Source organism: Epinephelus lanceolatus, chromosome 8, assembly GCF_041903045.1.
Source record: "Epinephelus lanceolatus isolate andai-2023 chromosome 8, ASM4190304v1, whole genome shotgun sequence".
Taxonomy (NCBI): Eukaryota; Metazoa; Chordata; class Actinopteri; order Perciformes; family Serranidae; genus Epinephelus; species Epinephelus lanceolatus.
The window spans coordinates 41,140,081-41,158,892 of record NC_135741.1 but is presented as its reverse complement, the minus strand read 5'-3'; the positions used below and the strand labels follow the sequence as shown (position 1 = coordinate 41,158,892).

General features: G+C 39.6%; 2 protein-coding genes across 2 annotated transcripts; one reads left to right on the top strand and one right to left on the bottom strand.

The window, feature by feature from the left end:
* The first annotated feature begins 1,362 nt into the window (after positions 1-1,362).
* emd (emerin) lies at positions 1,363-12,627 on the top strand. Its single transcript, XM_033630250.2, has 7 exons — positions 1,363-1,509; positions 1,924-2,002; positions 3,110-3,205; positions 8,642-8,676; positions 8,779-8,804; positions 9,746-9,805; positions 9,896-12,627. Exons 2-7 carry the CDS (start codon positions 1,924-1,926, stop codon positions 10,086-10,088), a joined length of 489 nt encoding a protein of 162 aa, XP_033486141.1. The 5' UTR covers positions 1,363-1,509; the 3' UTR covers positions 10,089-12,627.
* Positions 12,628-12,765: 138 nt separating this feature from the next.
* LOC117257922 (ninjurin-1) lies at positions 12,766-18,142 on the bottom strand. Its single transcript, XM_033628339.2, has 4 exons — positions 17,952-18,142; positions 14,562-14,796; positions 13,441-13,576; positions 12,766-13,363 (listed from the first exon to the last, which is right to left on the bottom strand). The coding sequence occupies exons 1-4, from the start codon at positions 18,012-18,014 to the stop codon at positions 13,276-13,278; spliced, it is 522 nt and encodes a 173-aa protein (XP_033484230.2). The 5' UTR covers positions 18,015-18,142; the 3' UTR covers positions 12,766-13,275.
* Positions 18,143-18,812: the final 670 nt, after the last annotated feature.

The window sequence follows — 18,812 nt, the reverse complement described above, 5'->3', positions numbered from 1 at the left end:
ATACTGCTGGTAAAAAATAATCAAATTTAAAATGGCTGACCCACAACATCACTGAACAGGAGGATCACTGAACATGAAAGCAGCAGGACAACACACTAAAATTGCGCTTGCTCAGTGGAGCAAACAGCCACCCACATTAGCAGTGCATACAAACAGGGAATCGAGCAGTATGACAGCAAACTGAGGAAAACAGGTGCACAGCTGGATTACCACCCATGTTATACTGTGTGGGAAAATATAATGTAATGTTCTGGTTTGACATCTGTACAAAGTAGTTGTTGTCCCACCATTTGTTTCCACCTTAAGACGGTCTGATGAAGGGCTGGACACAGGCTGTCGGAGGGGCAGGGCCAAAATAGACCACCGATGGTTGGGTTTAATCTCTAATGTATTTGTCATTCAATTTTTTATCCTTTATATCACTACCATTTAACATAATATCTGTCTTAAACAGTGACTTTACAGATAAAATGCTGTCCTACAAGCATTTCTCACTTGTCACAGTAGGAAAGCATGCTATGACTAATCACATTAACGACATGCTTAGGTGACCTAATAAAGTCATGACAGCATGACAAAAATCCAGCAGTTACTGTTGCTGCTAAGGGACTGTTCGTTAGTTATGAGAGGGGAAGGGCTGGTGCAGAAAAGGGGCATTTCAAATAATGTTTTTAAGCACTGGAGATGGACTTATGTTTTTTTATCTTGGCTTCAGGGAGGGGCACACAAATTTAATTTTATGTGTTATGTATTTATTTTATCACTGATTTTGAAAGAAAACATCCCTCACAAAGGTGCACACTGGAAAGGTGTGTTTTCTTAAAAAATTGCCAAAGTACGCCATTTATCATAGCCAGAAACTGTAAAAACCGAAATTGTTTTCAAAATTAAAAAGCAAAAAAAAAAAAAAAAAATCAAATTTCTATCAGTCTCTCAACACATTATGTAGGACAAAGGCTTCTGTTTTTAAAATATTATAGGTAATTTGTGCCAGTCACTCAGGGAGGTTCATGGGAAGATATTTGTATATGTGGAGGGTCCAAAAAACATAGACAAAAATAAAACAAAAACAGCAACAACCTCTGATAAGTAACGAACGGTCCCTAAATGTAATACAGCCACCATTCATTTTATTAGGCTACATGTGCTTGGTTTTCCTACTGTGACATGTTCAAATGTCTTCTGTGAAAAACAACTATTGTCTTAAAAAACGTGGAGGTAGCCATTAGCCTACATTACACACTTTGCTATATTGTGTAGATAGTAGAATACCACATTTCCCTCACAATTCAGTGTATGTAAACAATTAACTTCTTTATTAGGCAATAGCTGTACCAGCAGAACATTATTGAGCCCGCCTTGATACCTCGTAGGTGTGCCAAGTTAACGTACGTCGTCGGGATGTTTGCCTTTGCCAGAAGTTACACCCACTTCACTGCTCCAGCCTGCTCACTCTCGTTCTGATCTTTGCCACATTTTCAACCCTTAACTTGTTTGTCTTTGTCTAAGGTAAGTGAAATAATTTCATTTTAACTTCCAACCAGGAAATCTGTCGTTCACTTTTTTTAATCGCTTGCGTTTGTTGCTCGCGCGAGAATAAAAACCCGCGAAGTTTCATTTCGTGACTGTGTTGCTTTACTCACGTTAGGCATTATGGATATAAAGCAATAGCCATGTTGTAAGATGTAACAAAGCGTTTGGCGTCGAATTATTGGCTTTGATTTTCAAATTTAGCTTTTACTTTCAACCGACCACTTCAGTTTGACTTCAAAGTTGTTTTCTTTCTTTCACTTTTTCCTGCCGGATTGCAGTCTGGCGGGCAGCGTACTGTATGAGTCTCCTCCCTTTTCTCCCTCCCTATTTATCTATCTATCTATCTATCTATCTAACTAACTAAGTAACTAACTATCTATCTATCAACAGATGGCTTTGAGTGAGAAAAGTGACGGGGAGATCAGCAAGTTGCTTGCTGAGTATGGCATCAAACATGGACCCATAGTAGGTAAGACGACTGCACTAATATGTCCAGTCTATGAAGTGCACACATTAACTGCTTTATTATGTCATTGCTGGTTCATAACTGCCACTTCCTGTTTGAATAGTTGTGGATGTAAGAATGAAAAGTGTAATCATAAAAATAAGATAAGTGTAGCCTGTTAAGAAAGTGAAAATATATATAACATAAAAATGGTCTCCTACATTGTACAGCCATGTAGTCCATCATGTTTTAAAGCAATATTACTGCATTTTTGACGGTATGTTCACTTGCTCTGGATCTTTTAATTTGTTTTGTCTTGTAGGCTACTTGGGCATCCCTTTCGGTCCATTGTCTTTTTTTCTCAATATTCTCATTAATCATCTGTTTTATTACCTTAATAATGCGTTAAAACTTCAATTAAAAGCCTAGTGCCAATTCACATTTTGACAAGTGAACGCCTGTTTGAGTTAGACGCCTGGTCTGGTCACCAAGCAGTTCATTTTTTTTAATAAAAGTTCTTCAGATTTATAAAAGCAGATTGTTGGCTCCCTCAAATTATGTGTCCGTTCCTTGATTACCCTGTAAGTTATACTTATTCCTTAAGTCCGTTAGGGTCCTCAGATCAAAAGAATCAAGAGGGGTTTTCATAAAAATTAATCCAAATTGTGAGTATTGTTTTAACAGGATTAAGTGATGTGTCGATATGCCAGGTGCAGTAATCCTCAACTGCCGCAGTTTACCTTCTCTCTGATGAGCTGTCTGTCGGAGCTAGATCAAATGAATGATTCATAACTTATATACTATCGGAAGCCTAATTCTTAAATAAATAAGATTGGTACTGGTTTAAATAAACAATTTGATTGTATTTCTGTATCTTTTCTGAACAACAGTTTTGTGTGAAAGAGATTAAAGGTCTGTCCTATATAGAGGACACCTGTCCCAAATATAGGCCTGTTGATTTCAGTGATTTAAGCAAATAAAAGTCTGAGCTATTAATTGAAGTTTTAAGCTATTTGATAAGTATTACAATAGAATGAATGAAATCAAGGCTTTTTAAATGATTAAAGGTGTTTTTTTTGTGAACTGTGATAAAGATATTGAAGCACTGTTAATGTGTTTATGTGAATATAGACTCTACTCGAAAGCTGTATGAGAAGAAGCTTGAAGAAGCCATGGAGAATGCTCAGAAGCAGCCCTCGTCTGATAAGACATACTACAGAGAGGAAGGTAGGATGTTCTTCAGTCTGCTGGTCTGCAGAGGCTGTGTGTCACTGTTAATTTGTGGGTCTTTTAATGTTGTTGTAGCACCCTCACCCCATATAAAGGGTTGATGTTGCCTGGGACCAGGACTGTTGAGAAAGTGGGTCGATAGGCAGGAGTAAGTGCAAAAAAAAAAAAAAAAGTTGCATTTATTTACAAAAAAATCTATGGAAATGGAGGCAAAGGTGGAATGTGGTAAATTAAACAAAATTAGATTAAGCAGAAGCAAAAATAACAGAACACTTCTGCATGCTGCAGCCACAAAGCAAGCTGTCACCTCCTTCCTCCCCCCTACTGTAGTGAATGGCATTTTTTCTTCTCAGCCTCACCTAACGATACTCTAGTCACAACACAATAGTAATGCGATTTTAAACGTGTTGCAATACAGTGAGTACTGTAATAAAATATATTGCAATACATTGCAATTTGTTCCCTGTTTTCAACTGCAAATAATATCCCCAAAGGAAAACTTTGTCAACATCTGTTTTATCTAATAAGACATTTTTTAGTCATTTTTTTGCATCAAAAGTTTGTAGTGGACTGAAAAAGCAACTGATTATATTATTCAAGAGGCTACTGAAAGTTCAATTTGTATTTAGAATATGAATAACTTATAAAAAAATGCTGCATGGCACTGCCAATATTGGCACACAAAAATATTGATACTATGCTGTATCGAATTTTTTCCCCACCCCTAGTAAGCATAGGTGTAGGTTTTGGGTAAGATGCAGGGGGCACATGATAAGCTTATCAAGAGAAATTGATAATCCAAAGGGAGAATTCTAGTCTGTTAAGCACCACAAAATATAAAAAAAGAATAATCTGAGATTTCGAGAATAAAGTCATAATAGACTATGTTTCTTCAAGCCATATGTGTATGTTTTAGCATTTCCTCTGACCTGTAACTCCGTGTCACTGTCTCTGCATCCCCCTTTGCTTACAGACACCTTTGCCCTTATTGGGACTGTCTCCCTACTCCAGGATGCTTTCCACTGAAAAACTTGTGAGCTGTATTTTATTGGAGATGGAGAAATTTAACATTTGTGTGGACAATAAGCCACACAGTGGTCAGATTGGTCTGATCAGAAGTGTTTTCTGTGGGGCTGTACCTGACTCAGTATAGTCAGTCAAATTAGATTTGGCTGTTCAATACAAACATTCAACTATTTGTTCCCTTTTTTCATGTACACTCTTAGTAACACTTAATTGAAATGCCAGATTTTTTAACTGGGTTGGATGAGAGGTTCAAAGTGACAGAGACATTCACATAATATAGTAAATAATCCAAGTTAGCCCTCTGAGCTAATGCGTGCTAACTACGCTAACGATGGATTGGAAATGTGCAACAAAAATTTTTGCAGACACTAGATATCAAACAAATGCCACAGATTGTGTCGTATGAAATTGCTATGAGCTGTAAATTCACAACGGCTAAGCAGAACGCAGAAGATAAGATACCCCTTATGGGGCAAAGCCTCCAGGCAGCTGCCCAGGTCTCACTCATACTCACCGTAGGTCTGGGTCTGCAGCTGCCTGTATATGTCGCAGGCATATTCACCAAGCAGACGGGATGACTGTAATGATTTTTATCCTGAAGAGCAACATGAGAGCCAGGCTGACTCAGAATGTCCCTGGAAATACACTGCACACAGACTGACATTTGTATTGACTCACACATCAGGTACACTAACCGGTTTCATTTTCTCTGACAATAACATCAGGTGCTAATTGCTGATGTCTGTCACCTAAGGTCATCAACAGTAATTTGACACATGTCTGTTCTCATGTGTTTACTACTGTGTACTAACAGTATTAAAATCTTGACTTTTACCTTGTGAAATTATGACTTCTTTTACAAAAAGCTATGACTTTATTCTTGTAATATTAAGACGTTTTCCTTGAAATATTATGGCTCTGCTGTCATTACACTACAACTTTATTTTCATGAAATTATGACTTTTTCTCAAAATATTACAACATTTTCTCTGAATCTTAGACAACACAGATATGTGGGATATGTTTTGAATGTGCAGAAAGTTTTGAACATGAGCAGAAATCTCACATATGAGCTGTTAAACCCAGGAGATCATAAATGAATTAAAATGATGTATAATAATATAGTATGAATAGGTGCCACATGCACATTTTACAGAGGTTACTTCTAAAAAAAAAAAAGACACAAAAGAGGATAGAAGATTACTCATGCCTACATGTGCTGACTCAGCAAAGATAACGTTAATGAGAAACATTAATCTACAGGAGAATAAACAAACAGAATGTAGCGTGATGCAGAGTGAAGCTGCCCTCAACTACACATTTAATTTGAAGTCTTTTATTTTGTTCTGCCAAGAGCAAAAATACAGTATATTAATCATCACAGTTCGCCACACTCACAGTACTTTACACTCAAGTGTGTGTTCTTGTTTCCTGAACGTATTCAATATTCTAACACAGGAAAATTATGAACATCTACACCAACATCAAAACAATAAATCATGTATGTTACATCTCTATTCCAGACCAGTTTCATCATGTACCTTCAATATCAACTTGTCTCGTAAATACACAGTCAGCCAATCATGTCTACTTAACACTGTCACATTAACCAAATCAATCATGTATCTATTTTAACATCACATAAGTTATTAATTTATTCACCTATGAACTGTACGCAAACAGCATGAACTCTTAAGACCGGCTCATAGTTCTACTCTCCAGCCTCACGCTCACTCAAGGCAACGAGGTAACCAGGCACCCAGTGCTAACTACTAGCTAGCCGCCATTTTCAGTACGTTACGTTCGCTGAACAAATAGCGTTCTTAAACATTCTTTTTCTTTGGAACCACATTGAGTCCAACCGAGATTGTAAACTACCACATAACATATTCATTCATTACTTATCCAATTCTAACTCTCCCTGCTTACCTGCCAAGAGCAAAAATACAGTATATTAATCATCACAGTTCGCCACACTCACAGTACTTTACACTCAAGTGTGTGTTCTCGTTTCCTGAACGTATTCCCGCGATCCTTCCCTTGTCCCTGCACACACAGTGTAGCGAACGCGCCCTCTGCTGGTCAGAGTTAGACAATGCATACTAATAGATAACACTACATTTTTCAACCAATAAACCAGCCTCTTACCTTATCAGAAAACACCCAGACAATAACACCACACTCTGAACATGAGCTGTACAACATGAAATGCAAATGAAACATATGAATAATATTTATGTAGGTATATCAACCCACTGATTGCTCTGTATGCCACAAGAACCTGAGAGCCTCACTGCATATACTGTATTTTGAATTTTCCGCTGCTTACCGTTTATGTTTTCCTTTAAACATATACTATAAATTGATGCAGAGGCAAAGACACAACATGGCGCATAAAAATTCACCAGAATGCAGCAAGTGAAGTTTTTGACGCTGATATTTTCCTTGGGAAGTACCCTGTGACTGCCCACGTGATATATGTACCCCCAATGTACACCTTTGCCACTAAGTATAGGGTGAGCTGAGCAGAGAGCAAGTGTCAACATAAAACAATATAATAAAAAAAAAACTTAATACAATACGTCTGGGGATGCTTCAGTCGTCCCGTCCGCTCGGTGAAGATGTCTATGACAGGTACAGGCAGCTGTGGACCCAGACCCAGGGTGAGTCTCAGTAACACAGAGGCAGCTCCTTGGAAGAAGAGGGAGGGGCTCGGCAGTCAGTGTGCAGTGTACTTCTGGGGGCACTTCAGTCCACAGAAGTTAATCTAACCACTAATTTATTGAGTATTCTAAAGATTGTTTTTTTATTACTCAAGTAGTATAACTTTTAAATAACCCAAAAATGAATAACAAAAACTTATATTTAAATATTTTATTCAGTTATCTTCTCTTAAAAACAATGACGGTAGCAGCATGTTTTAAAATTAGTCTAATTTCTACATCACTGTTGTGTTATGATAATATTAATAATAATAATAAGCCCTATTTGTCCGATACCTGATCAGAAAATACTGGACCTCAAATTGAAAAGCGTTGCTGAAACACATATTAATTTAATCACTGTATATCACAACAATCCTCTCCCTGAACTGGAGAATCTGTATTTTTTCTCAAGTGCTTGACCTAAAACTTGAAATAGTTATGACATGGATTTATTTCATCACTGGAGTAATATGCAGTTAAAGGCTCTCTAAGTCTTCCTAAGCTTGAAAAATTTTTGTCACATACAGCAAACGTCTCCTCACGATCCGCTAGCTACATGTCCTCTGAATATGCCGTGAAAAAGTCCAGTCTCTGTAGGCAGCCCAGGCTCCGCAAATGGCAACAAAAACATTTTGGTCCAGGCTGCACCAAACAGCCAGCGCGAGACCAGCGAAAGCAAGCACACACACATGAACGCGGTACCCATGTCTCACGGTCTCTCGCAAGCGTGCACACTTGAACGCGGTGCCCAGAGAGGCAGTTAGAGCTACAGGCTACAATGAGGCTAAAAGGCGAGCTAGCTCCGTTGTGTTTGATAACATTGTTGAACGTAAACAGAAGCGAAGTGTTTTTGTTGCCATTTGCGGAGCCTGGGCTGCCTACAGAAACCGGAGTTTTTCACAGCATATTCAGAGGACATGTAGCTAGCGGATCGTGAGGAGGTTTGCTGTATGTGACAAAAACTTTTCAAGCTTAGGAAGACTTAGACAGCCTTTAAGATAATTACTGGCAAATGTATTTTTGCATCAGTATGGGGCGAGGAAAGTAACTGAAATGATTTACAGACTGTAACAGGAGTCACAGACTGTCACAGTGGTCTGTAATGTTAGTTTAAGATCCTCTTCTCACTCATGCATGCCTGTTATAGTAAACAGATAATATAAAACAGCCGGATAACAACATTAGATGCGGTTACCACTACAAACAGAAACACGTTCCACGCGTTGATAATGCTAATATACCCACGATGCTTCAACTTCTAGTGTCTGTGCGCTGCAGTTGCACTCCTGTGAGAAGTCATTTTCACTTTGTAGGTGAGGTTTTTGCTGCAGCTCATTCTCTGGAGGAATCCATGCTTTCACCAGGTGCAGCCTACCTTATTGCGACACACTGACATACATTTATTGGCACAAAATAACCCTGAACACACTCCTCTTCCTTATTCCTTTTTGTCACCCATATTTCTGAATGTTGAAATCTCACCCTGTCTGTTCTGAAGCATCAAACATCACAAACAAAACAAGAGCTGTTCTTACATAATGCTATAATTGCAGGCAAGTATGTAAATGTGAACCACAAACTGTAACACTCTGGCAACACTTTCTGTTATCATCATCTTATGATATTCTTAAAAAATATTGACAGCAGAGTCAATAAATGTTTATGTCAACATGTGCTAATGTGTCTTTTTTCTTCTTTACAGAGGAGGAGGTTACCTACATCACATACCACAGTCCGGTGAGTCCTGATTGTCCACTCGTCCCTCTGTGGTTGTGCCAGATTCCTCTGCTCTCTGACTGTAAATAAGCTCACAAACTATTCTGCTTTTATTTTTGACAGGTTAGACAAGAGGTTTATTCAGACATGTGAGTACAGTTTTCACACACACACACACTCACAGTGATCTATTTTGTTATTATCATCGTCTCATTTTTGTCATGGAAGACAGGTCGTTGACGTAGCCATAATTTGCTGACATAGCTTTTGTCAACGAAATTAAGACTGCCACAGAGTCCACTATGTTGCACGTGTTTCTGTGGTAGACCAAAACAAACAAACCAAACATTGGCTCTAGATAGGGCCATCTGTATTTTCGCATCAGCCACCGTAGTTCTACTGCACACTTGGCATGAGGGAAAAGTTTAACTCAGTTGCAATTTGCAACCTCACCACTAGATGACACAAACTCCCATACACTGGACCCTAAGTAAATATTCCCTGAAGCGTCTACAGCCAGGTTAGCGGCTCTGTGCTAACATGCTACCAACAGCATGTTATCATGCTCACAATGATAATGTTTACAGGCTGAGGTTTAGCATAATGTTAGCTTTAAACACAAAGTACAGCTGAGATTGATGGGAACATGAAATGTCTGGCCAAATTTCATGGTAATTAATTGAAAAGTTATTGAGATATGTCTGTCTGGACCACAGTGGTGACCGGCCACCTGACATCACCACTTCTACAGCCACACTGCTAGTGTGGATAGGAAATGAAACTTGACTGTAAGAAAATAGTTTAACCTGTTGATTTGCATTGGAAAAAAAGATTGGAATATAACGTGTAAATTTCCCTCTGAAATGCAGTGAACAAGAAGCATACAAAAGCATAAATTAAAAATACCTGAGTAAAGTACAAGTACCTTAATGTTGTACAGTGCTTGAGTAAATGTACTTTGCTCCTTTTTGTCACTGGGAATATACTGCACATTGTGTCATTATCTCTTTACAGCAGTGTTGTTACTGTCTATAAATAGCTTTGACTATTTGCTAAATTAAATTATAATTGTAAAGTGTCCTCCATTCAGGCTGAAACGAAGAGGCCACCCTGAGCCAGAGGAAGACGAGGAGTCAGACCCAGATACAGAGTGAGTCTGTAGTATAAACTGATGGTGTGTTTGTTTGAGCAAATGAGTTCCTTGCCTGGTCTTAATATCATCTTCCCTCCTGTGCTTCAGGCCCCCTGTCCAGGTCACTAACAGAACAGCCAATCACAGCGCAGTACGATCCAAGGAGCCAGTCAAGAAGTCTGGAAGCAGCTTTTGGAAGATGATTCGGCTGCTGCTGCTGTTAGCTGTGGTAGCAGCCGTCCTCTACTACGCCTACTGCCGTGTGATCAACAATGAAGAAAATCCTTTTGCGAGTCTGTGATCAGATTTATTGTTAGGAAGACAGGGTTTTTTACCATTCCATTTCTCCTCTGTTAATATCAGTAATAGTACTGTTTTTTTTTTGTTTTTTTTTCATCCCAATGCAAAGTTTCACCACATTCCTTACACTTTTAAAGGCTGCTAATATTCTATATTTCTTAGTGTCACCAAATACAATGAAATGATAAAAAAACTACAGTCTGTGCATCCAAAGTAGGGATAGGCATCAATTTTCGGTTATCGATGATTGATTGTTAAGGATTTTGATCGATCACAAATAATTTTGCTCGATAGTCGCAGTGTTTCCCCTAATTACAATGCTACAGGCCCGGCGAGCCACCGTGCTTATGAGACCCCCTGCCGGACCTATGTCAGGCAAAAAATCATAAACAGACAGAGGCTCTCATCGCTCTCCAAAGCTTGGCTGCTTCCCTTGAGCCCTCTCAAAACATTATGCCATTGAAAGACGGAGGTTTCGCTGAAAACTGAAGCCTGTAACCCCTGGCTGGCAACGTTTGTAAACACCCAGGGGTGAATTGCACATGCGCGCCATTCTTCTTCTTTGGCCTGGGGGGGTTGAAGCTCAGAACTGGGGCAGCTGCACTCTCTTGTGGCGACAATCTGCACTGCACTCTTGTTTTCTCTCTTTTGAAATACTTGCTTATCAATTAATCGATAATTGATCGTTATTTTTTTTTTTTGATGACCGAACAATGAATTTTGATCATTTGCCCATCCCTAATCCAAAGCCTGGTATATCTCATTTCTCAGGGTCATCAGTGTTTGGGGGCGATGGTTTGTTGGGGCGGCAGTAGCTCCATCCATAGGGACTAAGGTGGGGAACAGGAGGGTCGCCAGTTCCCCTCCTGGGCATTGCCGATGTGCCCTTGAGCAAGGTACTGAACCCCCTACTGCTCGGGGTGCCTGTCCATGGGTAGCTCTCTCACTCTGACATCTCTCCATTTAAAACATGTATAGGTCCTGTTGGTGCATGTGTGTGTATTTCAGGCCTGTATGACAACAGTGAAAAAAAAAGAATTTCCCTTTAAGGATCAATAAAATATATCTTCTTCTTCCCCAACCATTAAATTGGGGGGTCTATTAGACCCCCCTGACGGCCTTATTGGCGAGGAATTAAGGATGTCATTAATTTGTTTTGTTTTTTATGGTTCCACACTAGCACTAGTCATGGCCTGAGGCATTATGTTTTCAGTTTGTCTGTCAAGTACGTACGTACATACATCTGTATGTCTGTCCCATTCTACTGAATGCGATATCTCAGCAACGCTTTGAAAAAGAATTTCCAAATATACCTCAAACGACCACTTGGACTCAACGATGGTTTTGGTGGTCAAACATCAAAGGTAGTTTTAACCGTGCGTCTGTCTCATTCGCATAAATGCAGTATCTCAGCAACACTTTGAAGGAATTTATTCAGATTTTGCACAAATGTCCACTTGGACTCAACAATGAACTGATTAGATTTTGGTGGTCAAAGGTCACTGTGACCTCAAAAAATGTTTTTGGCCACAACTCGAGAATTCATACGATAATAATGACAAAACTTCACACAAATGTCTGATAGGATATAATGGCATAGTGATGACATTTTATATCCAAAAGGTCAAAGGACATCTTCACTGTGACATCATAATGGTCTGCAAAAACACTTCTGACCATTATTAAACGTCATGACTCAGGAACAGATGGGGAGACATTTGGTTAGATGCTAAATTGGTGACACTAATCTTTTGTGTCCACCTTAAAACTGTGCTGATTGTACAGATCTTCTCTGCTGCCAGGTTGAAGATGTGTGTGAAACGTTGTTCTAGAATCTGTATGTATCCATATTTGAAGCATTGTCTACTGTCAGGATTACATATGAGTCCGGACAGACATGGATAAAAACTGTAACTGCAACTTGACTGCTTTTATAATAAATGAATATATAGATTTAGATATTAAGAAATACACTTTTAAACATTTAGGGTTGAAATAATGTCCCTTAATCATGTAAAGTTCCAGTATGAATGATTGAGTGTTTTCTCAGACCATGCATTATTCGTTTCAGCTTTAGAATGCAAGGTTGCAGCAGTATGCACTGCTAAAGATTTCCATCTTTACTGAGCTTAGTGCTGAGAGTCACAGACAGGCCAGGATAAAGACACTAGACAGAGTATTGAGATGCAGACAAACACATAGTGAGACTGGTCATGGTTTTGGTCTTTTCATGGGATTTGTTGACAACAAGGAAAATTAGGAATATCGCTCGCCCTTTGCTTTAATTTCTTTGCATGAAATGTTGCACTATGTTTTCCAGCTATGCAGAGCTCTGTGTGTTTGATTTCTTATATGCAGCTGTCCTCTAATGTAATTTGTTCTTATTTGTGAGATGCACATGATGATGTCATGTAGTATAAACTGACTGGTGAACAGAGGCTGTCCTTTACATTACGTCAGATCAAAAACCAAAGGCTGTTGTGTATATGTGCTGAAAAATCTTTGAAAAAGATAAAATAAAAAATCTCTCCAGCTCCCTAGAGAGTGAGTGTTTGAACTTTCTGTAAAACATGGCATTGAAGATGAAGTTCTAAGTATGAAAAATGTTAATGAGGTGCAAGTAAATTAGAATATAAACAGAATAAGGGACTTGTTTCCAATGATAAAACATTGTCAAATACCAAGTACTGAATTCATTTATTTAGTTACAAAACTTAATTCCACCAATTCAACATTTGAATAGAAACAATATAAAGCACTGATACATTTATAAGTTAGAGGCTTTAAATAGTTTGGAAAAAAAGTATACTAAAAGAGTCTGTTGACATCTGTGCTCAAAGGCAGATGAGGCAGTGGTAATGTATTCAAACTGAGGTTTTCAGTTGGTCAAGTTGAATTTAACAGCTGTGATCCTGAGTTGAGGTTGTGGTCGATGGTCACTGAGGATGTCGTTTCACTTGGTCATCTTTGGGTCTCAGCCTGGAGTCCCAAAAGCCTCTCAGGACTATGTGATGGTAGAGTCATTAAATCCATTCAGGACTTCAAGGTTTGTTCCAGTTGGTGAATCCTTGCCCAAACCAGTCATAATTTAAACAGGGAGCTGATGTTACAAAAAGCCTGCTGTGTCACCGTAACCCTTTAGAATTCAAGGCTTTGAGGTAACAGGTCATTTTGGTCCAAATGCTGCTCTAAATGCCACCAGTCACGTTAAGATCGATGGGCAAAGCAGGGGAAATCTGAGGCTCGTTTACTGACATCACAGGTGGTACCGATGACCTGGGAAGAAAAACAAAAACAAGTTTGAAAGGCTTTACAACAGTTAGTGAGCCTACTGTGACACTTTAATGGCCTACCTGACAGCATGTCCCTCAAATCCAAGCGCTGTGATGAAGATATTGATGAGGACAGTGAAGAAGACAAACACTGTTGCCACATTGTTCAGCCTGTTCAACTTGGCGTGTTTCCTGGCGTCGTTTAGATCATACTTCACTGCTGGGACAGAATCGCACAACAGCAAAAACTAAATAAGCTACAGGAGAAGCTGGTGAGCAACAGAGACAGAAAGACCAGCCCAGTATCATAGAAATACATGAAATGGACATAACATATTATATGGTGGTGGGCATGAAATGAGTTAAATTATGTGCTGGTAACACAAAGTGCAAATCCCTGCCACACTGGGCTGACGGCCCAAACCAAACTAACCCAGCCCATAACTGTTGAAGAGAGGTATGTGATACAGCTGTCAATCATGTCAGTCACTGCAGTCAAACTGTCAAACTAGATAGCACTGATCGAATATGAATCAGTTTGACCACAATTCACAAGCCATCCTTGACACAACTGACAGCTACACTGGAGACTCCTCTGCTCTGATTGGTTGTTTTCATTCAGCTGCAGTAGTTCATACCAAATGCCAATAGAAGCAATAAGGGAAGGAGGAACATGATGTTTTTTTCACAGACAGTCTCATGTGATATTGTGGATCTAAAGCCAGTGTCAGGAGATATGACAAAAACGTATTTTCATCAAAGTTATCAACTGTGGCTTTAATGCAAAATATGAAACTACAGCCAGCAGCCTGTTTCTGACCAGAGGTAACAAAATCCAAATACAGCACTTCTAAAGCTCACTAATTTTCCTCTACATCACAATTTCCCTCCCAGTGCACAAAAACAAGATGCAGTGACTTCAAAGATAAGTAATATATGAATCAGTGAGCTTAGAAGTGCTGTATTTGGATTTTGTTACCTCTGGTCAGCTCACTGATTCATACATTACTTATCTTTGAAGTCACCGCATCTTGTTTTTGTGCACTGGGAGGGAAATTGTGACGTAGAGGAAAACCAGTGCACCAATGTTCCCTTTAGCCTCCATCAGGCAGATATGGCTGGGGCTTGTTTTCAAATTGTATTGATCAAACTGTGCAAGAAAGATGACAACAATGGAGATGCAAAAAGCCTGAGTCACTTGCCAATAAAGACGAGCAGCAGCCCCACTATGACCTGTAACGTGATAGACAGAGACAGCAGGACAATGAGCGGGATGTAGAAACGGTAACGAGGCCCCACATAGAGAACAGTCTTCAGCTGGGACGAGTTGGCCATCAGCAAGGCAACGTCCAGCATGCTCTGAGCCGCACTCTTCTTTGTGGCGTAGTGATTCAGGTTGATGGGTCGGAAGACTTTTCCAGAGGGGACTGTCTGTGCCTGAAGGTGTTGAGAGGATAAGGTAGGTCTGAGAGAGAGTAAACTGTCAGGTTCTGTTTAAGAACAGAGGTACAGATCCACCTGTGACAGTACAGGATCAAATGATTAACAGTGTTATGCTTTTGTTCTCGATTGCTCTCTGTGTCCAAGTCCATGCGTCACTATGGTTTCTCTCACACACAGAGAGGTGTTGTGTATTTTGTTACTAGGCTCTCTCTGTACTCTGTGTACTCAGGCTGTCAGAGAAGAGGTGGGAGTGGCAGAGACACATTTGATAACTCACCTGGTCGAGAGAGAGAGAGAGAGAGAGAGAGAGAGAGAGAGAGAGAGAGAGAGAGAGGCAACAAGACACAACATGCAGTCGGCATGTCTTTCCACATCTCTAGAAACTTGGGAATGTGTCACATGAACTGGTACATACATGTGCAGAGAGTATGAACTGAGACTGACTCTGTAGGTGAGCAGGAGGTATTTTAGGGGGTGTTAGTTAGTGATACCAGCTAAACTGTTTTCTGGGCAGAATAATCATCCTGATCACCACACCCATTCACCCCCTTCTGAGAGAAAGTGATTGTTTGTTTTAACCACATCAGTGGTAAAGGCTTTTTCCCAGGGATTCACCCAGTCTTGTAACATAGGTAGCTGAGATGTCACACCTGGGTGAAACTCTGTCTGAGTCACACAGCTTTCATTCATCTCAACACAAAGCTGACAACTATGGAAAGAAACATTGATTTCACATGGGCTTACGTCACCACTGACGTTCCTGTAAATGGACTACATTATTATTACTTTAATAGTGTTTCCCAACCTTCTGTTTCCCAAGACTTTTCTTCTTTAGACTTCTCTTTCATCTGTCCTTTTTGAAGACTTACTAGATAATTCTAGGCATTTTTAACCTTTTACAATTATTCAAACAAAACAAGGACTAAATCTCTATTTGCTTTAACTGGTCACCACTGGTACACATGGAAATGATTATGGGCGTTCCCTCATAGACCCCATTTTTTTAAGGAGAACCACACCTATTTACAAGATTCATACATTTTATTCCTATGGTCCAAAACAGTCCAAAAGTTTAGTAAACATGAACTCTCTCACAAATCCGAAAGCTAGAGTACTAAAACTCACATTTGTGATGTCATAGATAGGGTAGCTGCTCCATAGACAATGACTTGGGAAAGATGTTCTCGATGACACTTAGAGCAGCCAAGGGAATGTTCTGAGTATATGGGGACATTTCTTGTTTCAGACAGAGAATTGGACCCACAGAATCAACATTCAGTCATCAGTCTCCCATTCTTTGTTTATGGAGCAGCTCCAGACTTTATACCTGATTACATCATGAGGTTGAGACTTTCTTTTCTGGTTTCTGGCTTTGAGAGAGAGTAGCTCATGTTCACAAATATAGACTGAACTTTCCAAGGCCACAGAGATAACATATTGGAATCCTTAATTCAGTCAGTGTTGGGCAAGTTATTCTCAAAATGTAATACATTACATATTACTAGTTACTTTTTAAATGAATGAAAAGCCTTGGACACAGTAGGGTCAGGCAGAGGATCAAAGTCTAACAGTTATGAGGTACAGATCTATATTTATGGGCCTATGATTTGGAACACAATAAACAAATGTTGACGAACAGAATGGCTTGTGATCAATTCACTATGATGAGCACAAATGAAAATACTGGAGCTGGAAAGACCCACCTGCCGGTTCCTGGTGTGCCAGTCAGCTACAGCAGCACCAGAGAGAGTTTTGCATAACAAAAGGACTGTGTGCCGACATTGCTCTGCACTTTCAGGCAATGTGAATGTGGGTAATGTTATTATACGTTGGATCCATCATATACTAACATCACCCCAATGTGCCGATCATTGTGGTGAGGAAAAAACAACCCTCAAGCCAGCTCCTTATCCCCGCTGCTTTCAAGCAGCCTTAGGACACAAAAGCAGAACAGGATACGCTGTGGGTATATGACTGAAAACACACTGGACATGATGACGCACCTAATCAGTGGCACCCTTCTATAAGGTGACGTTTAATGATGTGATAACTCCAGGCAAGGAAAGAAACCATCTCTTACTAATGACCTCAACCAGTTTTTAAAGGTGTGCATCTGATGTTTTCCACAGGATTTGTGAACAGTAATAGGAACACACAATGGACACTTGGGTTGGATAATCATCATCTAAAATAAACACATGTGCTTTTAGCTATTTCTGAATCCTGTCAGCTTTTTATTATTTATCTTGTATTATCTAACTGCCAACAATTTACAATTAAATTCTAACTGGATGTCAATGAAATGACTCTATGAGGGGACCCACAGTGTAAAGTTATTAAAGATGAAATGAAAGGAGCAGGGATGTGTATCATTTCCATCTGAATACAATATAATAAAACAACAGAAACAGAACAGACAAGGAATGATTTACCAACCCCAAATACGTGCATTTGATACACTGGTTCTAAAGGATAGGTGATCGTAAGTGTTATATCGTAGGCAACTGGACTTGCTTGAGTTTCTTGAAGACGTTTTGCTTCTTGGATGAGAGGCACGTATGATTACCATGACTGGATGACTGAGAATCTTCACTGAAAAGGATAGGTGAGGCTGAAACTGATTACCGTCTTTTATAAACGGAATGTGGCTTGTGTGGTATCTTCATGTGAGAATGGGCACACACAGCTCATAGCTGCCAATCAGGACTGGTTTCTGCAATTGCATTACTGTAATTACAGATTTTAACCATCACTCTTGAGTGAAGTGTTTCTTTGGCAGAGGTCTGAGAACATGTTCTACTCAAGTATCATTATGGATTTCCTATGTTTTCCAGGAGTCTGCTCACACTGATAGGCCAACAGACTAATAAAAATAAAATTACTATAGTGAGAAAGTGTAAATATTAATCAATGACAGGCTCAATAGGCTTCAATAAATTACTTTTTCATTTGTAAGTCCTGGCCCCACTTTGTCTGCTAGGAAGAATTCTGGCCCTTGGGCAAATGATGACTCGTGGGTCAAAGCAAAGCAGAGTAGAACAGAAAAGAACATATAAAGAACATAGCAGAACAGAAACAAACAGGAAAAAAACAAACAAAAAGACTGGAGCCGTATTGGATACAATAGAAAAGATCTTGTTGTTGCATACCTCTACATCGCCCATTTTATTCAGAGCTATGTCCTCTCTGTTCAGCCTGTGTGCTGCGTCCATTCTCCCCTCTTTGGTAAAGCCCCAGCAGCTATCAGGAAACCGTCCTCCTGCCAATGATGTGGTGAATATGTGCTGAGATGTAGCCTCAAAACTCTCTGTTCATAAACTAGCCACGGGGAAACTTGAGGGAGTAGACAGGCCCAACAAGTCAGGCAACTCCTCCAGTTACAAGGACATGAAAAAGATCCCTCCCACTGTGTGTCACTCTTCAGCTTACTTGTTGAGAGGTGTTTTACTTACACACTACTTTATTTTTAATGTGATATTCGGGGACACTGTGAGCGACAAGGGATTTGGCAGAGATAGGCAAACATGAGAATGGACTGTTTGTAGAACCTGCAGAAAACAAACTGTAAAACACCTACTCATGAAATGCAACTGTGGCATGGAGAGAAAAAGCAAGGCTCTATGCTGCATTATCACACCTAGGCACAGAGACAGTGACAGTGAAGAGAATCAGTCAAACACTGTAAAAACAGTCCTTGAATCCATCACAGCCACATGATTACACATATGGAAATACAATCACTCCAAACTGCAGTATAATCCTGACCTGTGGGGGGAAGCAATGTCCGAAAGAATGGATGTATCCAGAAGTGGTTACTTAGTAAGGATAATGGACTTTTCATCAGGCAGGGAATTTAGAGTCAAGGTTTGAGCAGATATATTTAAGGATTTTGAAATAGAAAATATTATGAAATGGAAGTCATGAGGTCAACAGTAGATTATTGCTGTATAGTAAATAGAGCAGCAGCAAAAACATCATTACAGAAGTAGACAGACTACAGTCAGAACATT

Excerpts from the sequence above, each read along its gene's own strand:
- LOC117257922 (XM_033628339.2), bottom strand. The coding sequence starts at position 18,014 with ATGGACGCAGCACACAGGCTGAACAGAGAGGACATAGCTCTGAATAAA. Across the intron at positions 14,797-17,951 it reads ATAAAATGGGCGATGTAGAG|GCACAGACAGTCCCCTCTGG; the intron begins GTATGCAACAAC and ends CAACACCTTCAG. Across the intron at positions 13,364-13,440 it reads TTTGAGGGACATGCTGTCAG|GTCATCGGTACCACCTGTGA; the intron begins GTAGGCCATTAA and ends TTTTCTTCCCAG.
- emd (XM_033630250.2), top strand. The coding sequence starts at position 1,924 with ATGGCTTTGAGTGAGAAAAGTGACGGGGAGATCAGCAAGTTGCTTGCT. Across the intron at positions 2,003-3,109 it reads CAAACATGGACCCATAGTAG|ACTCTACTCGAAAGCTGTAT; the intron begins GTAAGACGACTG and ends ATGTGAATATAG. Across the intron at positions 3,206-8,641 it reads GACATACTACAGAGAGGAAG|AGGAGGAGGTTACCTACATC; the intron begins GTAGGATGTTCT and ends TCTTCTTTACAG.